At 37.9% G+C, this 10,892-nt stretch overlaps 2 protein-coding genes across 3 annotated transcripts in view; one reads left to right on the top strand and one right to left on the bottom strand.

Moving 5' to 3' along the window:
* Positions 1-1,654, top strand: part of LOC101292459 (amino-acid acetyltransferase-like) — a 5,044-nt gene extending 3,390 nt beyond the window's left edge. Inside the window, exons 9-10 of the mRNA XM_004289304.1 lie at positions 600-672; positions 1,112-1,654. Coding sequence (XP_004289352.1) covers positions 600-672; positions 1,112-1,265 — 227 coding nt within the window. The 3' untranslated portion in view covers positions 1,266-1,654. The remainder of the gene's footprint in view (positions 1-599; positions 673-1,111) is intronic.
* A 6,654-nt stretch (positions 1,655-8,308) lies between these two features.
* LOC101314886 (NADH dehydrogenase [ubiquinone] iron-sulfur protein 4, mitochondrial-like) lies at positions 8,309-10,835 on the bottom strand. Of its 2 annotated transcripts, XM_004288212.1 has the most exons (5): positions 10,577-10,835; positions 10,268-10,356; positions 9,590-9,719; positions 9,287-9,316; positions 8,309-8,658 (listed from the first exon to the last, which is right to left on the bottom strand). In XM_004288212.1, exons 1-5 carry the CDS (start codon positions 10,733-10,735, stop codon positions 8,602-8,604), a joined length of 465 nt encoding a protein of 154 aa, XP_004288260.1. In that variant the 5' UTR covers positions 10,736-10,835; the 3' UTR covers positions 8,309-8,601. The 2 variants fall into 2 exon arrangements, with proteins under 2 accessions (XP_004288260.1, XP_004288259.1); XM_004288211.1 differs by lacking the exon at positions 8,309-8,658 and having other exon boundaries at positions 8,918-9,316.
* Between the last annotated feature and the right edge of the window lie 57 nt (positions 10,836-10,892).

The following is a 10,892-nucleotide window of genomic DNA, read 5'->3' as shown; positions in this document are numbered from 1 at the left end:
AATTATAATGGTCAATAGGACATATTATTGCAAACATGGTATAATAACAGTAGCTGCCGAATATGTGAGTAGGAAGTAAAGTTGAAAAGCGACCAAGTATTTCAAGTACACTAATTTCACACATCCAAACTCTATTTGCTTATTGGTCCAAGTTCCTTTGGAGTGAAGGATTCAAACTAGGTACCAAAAGATGGGAACTATTGAAAAAAAATCTCATGTCTTTCTAGGTTGAGTTTTACTGCTACTCTATTTCTTCTCTCTAAACTCCAAAGGTAAAAGACTTGTGCAATGTGTTTAGTCTTGGGCTTCTAGAATGGATAATTCCTTTTTAACAAACCTATTTGGTACTGCATATGGGTTGAATATGTTCAAGCCTCACTTACTCAGCATAGCAAGTGGTGTTATGGGCAGAGGAAACTACAATAAGTAGATTTCTTAATCTAAGATAGCGCCAAATGGAGATGAGCTCTAATCCTTGATAATAGGCTTTTTTTTTGGTCTGATTCATAATTGGCTCTGTCATTATAGTATATCTACCATTCATTTTTTCTTTTGTGATTCTTGGATTTTGTCATAATTTCATGGATTTTGAATTGCAGATTACATGGAGAAGAAGGCATCTTCTCTTGGATTGGAAAAGCTTTTCTTACTAACAACCCGAACTGCAGATTGGTTAGTTTCTGCTACTTGAAATACTTGCACCTTATTTATATGCTTGAATATGGCTGACTACTAACATTTAATGGAGGAAGAGGAATGCTTCAGTTTCTATCTTTGTGTTGTACTACTGCACTATAATGTAGTTCAGGTATTTAGTTGGGCTACCAATCCAGAATTGTTAATTTGACATGGATGGTTCACTAATTTGATTGTTGTTATTATATGGAATCATTGATTCTTATACACACTCAAGATTGTAGCCAGAATGTCATCAGTATGTGGGAAGGCATACATAATTTTTTTTTTCTTTACCCTTTCCTGTCCCATCTGATTGTCACGCAATAACATAACAATATCCTTGTTGCAATACATTGATTGTTTTGTTCCCACCATTTCTCTAAGAATTTTAATGCTCACTCTTGAAGATTCGCTTGTGTTGTTTGCTTTACAGGTTTAAGAGACGTGGATTTTCTGAATGTTCAATAGAATCAATACCAGAGAAGCGGAGAGAAAAAATTAATTTGTCCCGTAGATCCAAGTACTATATGAAGCAGCTGATACCTGATACTAGTGGAATTACTGTTGATAGGGTGGTGGACTCTTAAGGCTCTCATATGAGTCATATCCCTGCGACATGTTTGGGTTTTTTGCTTTTGAGTCCCAATCCACTGTCTTCCTTTAGGTACTTTCAGAAAAACTGCTAGTATAATGAATTACGTTTCTGATGACAAGTAATTCGAGGAGTTTCCTCGAGTAAAAAGTAATGGATTATTCTGAAAAAGTTATGAAAAGAGAAAGTAGGATGTGATGCATTTCCACATACAAATCTTGGCTGAACTTGGCTGTCTTAATCTCGAGGTTAAGTCTTGAAGATTATCGATATGGAACCTATAAACCCAAAGAATTGAAGAACTTCCCATTTGGGCCATATGTCTAAAAGTGGAGACAATTTGTCCTACATTGTTAAGTTTCATACGATAACATCTTTTTATTTTCATATCTTCGCAGCGTACGTTAAGTTTCTGGATGTTTTTATTTTCATATCTTCACAGCAGTACGTTAAGTTTCTGGATGTGCGTAATTTGTCTTTCAAAAACGTTGAACTACTTAGGTATTGGTTCTATCTAACAACCTATGAGGGTGGGCCGCTATGTTGTAGGTCCGCTGAAAATCAATCAAGTTTTCTAAAAAAATGCTTGGGAAATAACAGCTTGTGATCCAAGTTTAAGCGGAGCGGATTCAGTGCACCTTGGTGCACTTGAACCGAGTCACGTGCGTTAACAGAGTTAGCGAACTATAGTTAATTATCTAGAAATCCAGATCTGCTACTTTCTTCTTCCTCTTCGACATTATTGCTCTCCACCAGACCACAACCACAAGTCCACAACCATAAACTTTCATATCTATATGCCCATGGCTGTTTTACGTTGTTCCACCTTCTCAAATAACCCCTTGATGCAAAACAAGAAAGCATATATGCTTCCAGCAACACCAGAATCACTCACATCCGTTACAATGTCATCAATCAACTATGCCCATTTCAAATTTCACATGAATTGGTTCTGGGAAAACAATACGGCCTTTTTCAATTTTCTTCTTCACATTTTTGTAACTGTTACCAGTTTCCACTTTGATGATTGAATCTTCACTATCAACCATGAAACTAGTTCTCCTGGATCTCACAAACCTCGCTTCCATTTCTTCTCTAAACCCACCAGTCCACCACTAGATTCAGATCGGACCATGGCAACCAAGGCTCATCTCCATCGCCGCCGAGCTCTGCAAATATATTGGATCGGCGATTCCATCTTGTCGAATAATCTAATCGGACAAAAGCGACGTCATCTTGACGAGCATAGGACACAAGTGATTTAATACGAGCTCGAAATTCTCCTCCTCTTCGAAAAATTCACACCCTTTTTTCACTTTTCCATCTGATGAGAATCATGAGATTGAGCTAGTCTGAACACTTCCTCGATCAAATATTTACTTTGGTTTCAGTTCTTAACATTAACCATGGTTTCAATTGTTAACAACGTTAATATTGAAGTTAGTGCCGTGTAGTGGGCTGATGAAATGAACGGCTGAGATTTCATTTTAATTACTGATTCACTTCCACCATGGTGCATTGAAGAATTTTCGAAGTTTAAGTTTTAAATTCTTCTTTGAGACCCAAGGGCACACCCGATTATCAACCAATGGATCTCCCGGAAAGTGTTTTTTCCTGAACCAAGGAAAACTGGGATTTAGGAGCCGAGAGTTGGACGTTCAAAACCTTTTGAGATACTCCTGCTTCGCCTTCTCAGTGACAATCAAAAACAAATAAACCAACTTAAAATAACGTTTTACTTTCTTGAATAAAGTTAGGTGAACCATTTCTTTCGATATGTGTCTTACTTGACAGTTGATGTAGTATATCTATGTGATTCAGTTCAACTGCTCAAAAGGCTCCTCCCACTTCTTGGGAGCTTACGGTTTCATGTTCTATTTCATTCCCTGATGAGGGTTCTTTTCACCCTTCCCTCACAGTACTACTTCACTATCGGTCACCGAGGAGTATTTAACCTTGCACGGTGGTCCTTGCTGATTCACACGGGATTCCACGTGTACCATGCTACTTAGGTCAGAGCTTAAGCTAGTGATGTTTTCAGCTACTAGACTCTCGCCATCTAGGGTGTAACACTCCACCGTTTCGCCCAGTAGCACGACGCTTGCTTTTATTGCTCTCCCACAACCCCGTTTTCAAAAAAGTTGTTCACATAACATTACTCTTACTTTTGAACTCATAATTAAACTTAAATATCTCTAAACTTGGATTTCCAAACTCTGATCTGAAGCCTTATTTGGTAGGCAAAATAGGTTGTCGAGTCGAGAAAATTAGCCTATGAAAGGCGTTTTCACTTTTTTTCTAGATAGGATAGGAATGTTATATGTCCTGAATAGCCGGGATTAGTTTACTACTATAAAATAGGGTTTACATAGGTTTGACATAAACTCTTATCTTTTTTCTTTTTTTCGAAACAGGACTAGTACGGCTGCCCTCAAAACTCTATCCTATACATATTTGGATCAGACCATTAGGGCCAAAATTGTTGTTTTAGAGTCTGGAATAATAAATTTTAGATCGAAAAATCTGAATCAGAGTTGGATTAGGGTTTACTAGCCCAGCCACTTTGTTTTTTGGGGGAGTCCAATCTCTTTGAGAACTAATGGAGGGAGAGCCAAAAACCGCAAAAATGGACAGCGGAGGAAGAAGCCCTATTAGCCGGAGTAGCAACGCACGGAGTTGACAATTGGAAGACCATTCTCGAAGATTCCGAGTTTGGCTCTATCCTCACTCGCCGCTCCAACATGAAACTCAAGTATAAGTGGAGGCACTGGAGTCGTAGACCTTCTGTAAACTCACCTTCTATGGCTGATGAAGCACTAGAGGAGGCAGAGAGTGTTTCAGACACGAAAGAGGAAGATAGAGATTCGGAGACGAAGAAGAGGAAGAGAATGCCGGCAGAAGACACCGAACCGAGTACATGCTAGAGCTAGAGTCCATGTTACAGCTAGCTGGTGAGATTTATGAACGATTTTCATGAGGGTGAAGGACTGAAGGAGACTATCGATCACTTTAATTTGAAAAACCCTAGCCTCTTTTAGTTTTAGCTTTCGTTATTTTTTTTGTGATTTCTAAATAAAAGATAGTTACTCATCATAGGGAATGAATGTGATTACACTTGTGCCCATTTGACAATAACTGTGATTAGCTTCTTTGTAGATTGAAACAAACAAGTTATAGTACCTACGTTTCAAGTACAACTACTAATTTATAGTGTTTGCCACTTTGATAATTGGATTTGTTCTTGTAAGACTTGAAATTGAAATGGACTATATATAGTGAGCACATACAATACGGTTTAGTTTGGTATTATGGTTTAAAAACTCAATTTTTAAAAAACTCAGTTTTAAATAAGCAACCATCAACCTGTTTTTTAAAATTATAGTTATTTGAACTAAATTTTTTTAAATAAACACGTTCTAAGATTTTACCAAACAGAAAATCTATTTAAAATAATGATTATAAGTAAGTTTAATTCCCAAAACTTAATACCAAACTGGGCCGAAGAGAACTTCTTAACACAACTATCGTTGGTTTGGTTGCATAATGATCTTCAACTGCTCAAATCGTGTTATAGGGATTGGTTGTTTCTGGCACCAATAATCCAGTTTGTGCTGTACGTGTTACAACGGCCTGTGCTTGGAAGCCAGAGTGAAGGAAAGCTATATCATCAAGAATCGTTGTAGTTATCAATTTTTTTCTTTATTTACTCAAATAATTTTTTGATAAAACATAATATGGATAGGCGTTTCCCCACGAATCATTTGTCAGAGGGTCATGGAATTGTTCATGAGGCAACCACACACTTAACAAAACATCGTGTTGTGTTCGTTTATATGAAGTCAATTTTTTGTGTGAAAGGATATGAAGTCAGTTTTGTAAAAGAGAATTAGTTGATGAATATGATAAAAAAAATTATATTATCATCGACCTTTCTACCCCACCCACCCCGGTATTCTTTCTCCCGTGAGTCCCAATAAGATCAGCAACTACCTGAATTCTTTGCAAGATTCCCTAACACTTTCCCTTCCGGCCTTCTATAAGCTTCACCAGAAGCGACTGGTAGCTTCCCGCATGTCTCTTTACTTTAATGGACTAGTGCATTATTTTCCCCCGTTTCCATATATTCATTTACTCAAGCTTTTTCTTTGGTAGTTGGTATGAGACGGTTCTTTTTTGCTCAGGGTAATCTTTCTACCAAATGCTGATTCAGTGTGAAGAGTATAGGCCTTAAATTTTTCGATCGATTAAAGAAGAAACATGAAAAAATAAAGTTATATTCTGAATAACTAAAAATAGATTGACATTTCTCTTTTGTTTTAGGTCGACAGATTTATTCAGTAACAAATCGTGAGATAAAATCTGGAAAAGCTAAAATTGAAACTCATCAATACCTATTAATATGAAAATAATTAAATCTTCACTTGTAAAAGTTTATAAACTATTATTTAGAAAAAAGTTTATAAGAATTAAGAAGCACACATAAACTTCGACAAGCTTAAAAATCAATGTTCGTCTACCAACAATCCAACCTCGTACGATCCCAACAAGGCATTCCAATTCCAACACTAGGAATGGTTTCAAACTTTCAATCTCTCGATTTACTCACTTATCATATTTATTGGAATTCGGATAGTTTTGTTTTTCTGTTGTGATATGTTCAGCTTGTACCGCAATATGGTAATTTTGTCGCATAATAGCATAATTTAGGGCTAAAACTGTGATCGACGGTGCAAGATATGGAAGCACTATCACCTGTGCCAAAACTATGCCACGAATGAAAAATCGACACATCATCACAAACCTTACACCCCACTAACTCTGTTAACTCTCACAAAATTAAGTAATAAAATTCTGAAAAAATATTTTTCATTCTTTTATCTCTTTATTTCTAGCGATTCAAGCCCAGAAAGTTGGTTTGTTCAACCTCAACCTCCGGCGTCTGATCTCCCCTTCCTCTTCTCCTACTCTCTTGTCCAAAATCTTGTCAACGAGAACAAGAAATTCAAACAAAATCTCTTCAATTCCTTGTCCAAGATGGTTGATTTCGCCAAGTCCAACTATAACAATCGCAGATTTCTGGCGAATTTCAACGGTTTCGTTTCCGCAATCGTCGGATTTTTGAGAAGAGAAGGCGTCGAAATTGAGGTTCTGGAATTGGTAACTAGGCTTTTGGATTTGATTGCGTCTCGAAACGGTGTCGTTGATCAATAACAGAAATTGATCGATTAGACTTGCCACATCACATCTCTATAGCACTCTTCCAGATTCCTCCCATCTCGCAAACAACTTTCAGTTTGCATTATAATAGACAACGAACACAAGTTGGGATCAGTTTCTAACGGGGTTAAAGTTTAAAGTCCTCATCATTATGTGTTGGAGTGAACAGTGAAGGAACAAAGGGTGCTCGGTTGGGTTTGTTGCAGAAGTGTAAAGAAAGAAGAAGAGAAGAAGAATACAAATCCACGGGGAAGAGAAAGAGTTGGAGTGAAACCATGTTTTTTTTTTAAAAAGAAAATCTGAAAGTAATTAGGTGAACAGTGTTAAGTGTTAACCTCAGTTAAGTTCGGGACAGATGTCACCACAGGTTTGGCACAGTGTTTTCTGGGTACAGCTGATTTCCTTCCGCAAGATATCTTAGACTCAGTCTGTACTAATCCAGGTGTAATTAGGATTGAGTAGGCCAACTCTCCACAGTTCCCTAACTTTGTGGCGGAATCAAATCCCTTGCGGACCAAGTTTCCTTCCTTCTAAAGGAATTCGGATCCATGACAATAAATACAACCATCGATATATACCACCGAAATGAAAACCAATGCCATAAAAAACTCAGAGAGAGAGAGAGAAAGACAGAGATCGAGATTAGGGTTGTGAGAAATCATGCGGGAGTTGATTCGAAAGCAACACAAGAGCTGGACGTCGAAGGAGGAAGAAGCCCTAGCAGCCGGAGTTCAAAAGCACAGCGCCGGCAACTGGAAAACCATCCTCAAATATTCCAAGTTTGCCAGTTATCTTGCTCAGAAGTCATCTAGTGACCTGTGGAAGAAATGGGAGACAATGACATTTAGGGTTTCCGATGAGAAGCTGAAGCCTTTGTCTCCCAAGGTAAAGAAGATTGTGGCGGCCAACCTCGAGCTGGAGGGCATCAATGATCGCCAAAGCTCAGCTTTTGATGATCATGATCAGGAGGAGAAGGTTGAAAGGATTTTGGAGATGGAAGAAGACAGCACCATGTCAACTAAGGTAAAGAATGATGTGGATGATGTTCAGAATTCTGCTAATGCTGAAGAAGAAGAGGTGAAGGAGACGGAAAGGGTTTCGATTATGGCAGAAAAAGAAGAGACATCAATGATGGATGCTCAAAGTTCTGCTGATCCATCTGAAGCAGTTAGGGAGACCGAAAGGATTATGAAGATGAAAGAATTCGAAGATGTCAAGTCTATGCTATCGTTAGCGAACTTGTTTATGGAAAGATTCTCGCCACAAAACACCAATCAAGTCTCTGATAGTGTTGCTACTGCTTTTTCACAAGCAGTGAAGGAGAGCAAAAGGGCTTCGGAGATGGCAGAAGGCATTGATCGTTTTTCTACTACTTCTCCCCCACAAGCAGAGAAAGAGACTGAGGTGACTTCAAGAATGAAAGAAGACACCAATCAAGTCCCTGCTCCTGCTCCTGCTCCTCCACAAGCAGTTTCCGAGACGGTAGAAGATACCAGATCTATGCTACTGCTCTTGAGTGAGATCTGTGAAAGATTCATGTTGTAAACGGTACTTGTCCTCAATTAATTGTATATTTGATGCTTGTAGAATGTACAGAAACTCATACTTGAGGTATTCCTGCTCTTACTTCCTTCAAGGCTGGAAAGTGAAGTGAGAATAGTAAAATGATAAATTGGTACAATGAAATCTAATCAGATTTTGATTTATGTTGCGTTATAGTGGCTGATTGTATTCAAAAGAAGTACAAATTATATAACCTGTAACACAAAATTTGTAACTTCATCCTACCAAGATAACCAAAATAAAAACAATTTTCATCTGTGTGGAGTCAAACCTGGAATCACAAGTTTTACGGTTGCCAAGAATCTAAGATCATTGTAAACATTCAATTTACCATACAGGGAAACCAAATGTATATAAGATCATTGAGGATCAAGAGATTTTCATTGATCAAGAAGCTTAACAACATGAATTCCGTTTATTATATGATGATCAAGGAATTTTTTGTTTCGATCAAGTGACTATTACAATGAAATATGACAAAGGAAACTGCAGGCTCTGTTGCACAATCACCCTGCTAAGATGGAACTGAAAAATAAAAGCATGGAAACAAATCATGCCTCAGATTTAGGGAGGCCCTTCCACTTGAAGTTGTCTGCATATAACTTCACCTGAAATCATATTCAAGGTTAGAGAAGAAACCACAGACATGGTTCAAGAAAGAGATTGTCTAAACCTCGGAGGAAAAAAAGTGAAAAGTGCAAGTAGAATTAGCAAGATAAAGATCTAATAGTAAACAAGACAACATCCACCAAAGAAACAAAGTTACAATAATAAACCCACTTCTATCTCAAAGTTGGCAACTTTACTTTTGAAAATCATACCAATTCTTCCCTAAACCCTGGAAAAAGGGAGGCAGCCAAATTCCAACCTACTAAACATGAACCGAGTATGCCATTTCAGCTTGATGCCACTAAGCAATCTCTATTGTTCCACATAAGAAATTTTCACTCATGCACCTTGGCATGATATTAACTTCAAAGGAACATTTTGTTTGCAATAGATGACTGCTTAGGGTGGCTAAAAGTAAGTCGAAGTTTTATTAGCACAGTTAGCAGGACACCAAATCAGTTGCAGTTCTTCAAGTTAATAAAATAATGTTTTCCCCCACATGAAATCAATGTCTTAATCTCATATTAAATACAAATGTGTGTCCTAACCCAACCTCATATACATGTACAGAAAGGTGTTATCAGATGACAGTGGAAAAGTTTTAACAATATATGAAGAGCCTCTTACCTTCAACAATGGCGTGTGCCGCCTTTTAACCTGGAAGACAAGTTGAAGAACCTAGTTAATACTTCATAGGTCAACAAGACGCCAAAAACATTTCAAACTAGGAGTTTTCCATCATAGAGAATGTATTTTAAAGTGATGATCTCAAACATTTCAATTTTCAAATGAAAACATACCAATAGAAAACATTTCAACATTTAAAACATTGTCTTTCAAATGAAATTTGTAATGGTCGACAAAGTATCTTTAAGACAGTCGAAAGGAAATGTATTTGGAGCTGCACAGAGAAAGCAATAGAAAACATACCACATAATCCCAACCATGGTTCTGGGCAAAGTACTTTGCAGCTTCTTCGCTGTCAAAACCTAGTCCGGCATCACCAACGTTCGCATAAGGGTCCCCAGTTGAGGTCCAGCCCATCAATGGATTCTCCCACCTAGACATATTATGAACAGAAGCTATTGATTGATTATCTAATTACAGTAACAATACCGATTTTACTGAGACTAATTAGCTAAACTCAAGGCCTATTTTAGATTACTTGAAATATTTCGATACAAATCCGAGAAAAACCATCTACTTGACAATATCACATTTTTCAGTTTCTGTTGTCATTTAAAACTACTCAGCTGCACATAAACTGTTTATAAATTCAAGATACTGTATCAACAAATGGAGATTCACTGATAATCTGAGAACAGATACCTAGCAGGTTTCTAGTCATGTATCCATTCTAAGAGCTAAGTAGTTTGGTTTAACATCGAGTCCAAAAAGAGCAGCCAAACTTGTCACCCCTGTAAAATTTTATCAAAAAAACTTACTATACATAACTATCAATTTAAAGTTTAAACAGATCACTGCATTGTTCAACAGAAGCATAAGGAGCAAAAACTACACAACTTCTCTACTCACATCCCATAACCACATGAGAATCCAAAACCAAATTTCAGTTTCTAAACTTGAATTCGAAACACGAAAACATACTTCTGTGTGGACACAAAGTTAATCTTCCACTTGCCAACTTTCCCTGATCCTTGTTGACTCGCAGTTCTTGCCGGTGAGTATATCACAACCTGCCCAAAACAGAAACCCCATTAAAACAAAAAAGCTCATTCCTTTCATTAAAACAAAAACCAAAAGCTCATTCCTTCCATTAGAACCCAACAAGCTCAGCCCCAATATAACCAATTCCAGACAATCCCAAACCCCAAAACTCGAAATGGGTATTCACTCAACTAAGAATTAACACCAAATTAGCAAATGGGTAGAGCTTAAAGTCAAAAAAGATGGAACCTTTCTGGCGAGATGTTCATCGGGGATGCCGGAGACTCTTCCGATCTCGCCGGGGCGGTACTCGACCAAAGCGTCGGCGGAGAATGGTCTCGACCCAGAAGCGATAGTGGTCCGGAGAAGACGAGCGTGGCTCGAGATGCGTTGCAGTGAGTTCGCCATCGCCGATTTGACGAGTCAGAGGAAGATACCCAACTCGCGCGCTCTGTGAAAAAGTGTGAAGTGAAAGTGAAAGTACGGGAGTTCTGTTTACCAGAAAACGAGAAGGACGAGTTACTTTACTTTGTTTGACGTAGTTTAATTTCATGAAATTGCTGCT

This window comes from Fragaria vesca, linkage group LG1, assembly GCF_000184155.1.
Source record: "Fragaria vesca subsp. vesca linkage group LG1, FraVesHawaii_1.0, whole genome shotgun sequence".
NCBI classification, from domain to species: domain Eukaryota; kingdom Viridiplantae; phylum Streptophyta; class Magnoliopsida; order Rosales; family Rosaceae; genus Fragaria; species Fragaria vesca.
Note: the sequence above shows the minus strand (reverse complement) of the source record. Positions and strands in the feature narration are given on the sequence as shown.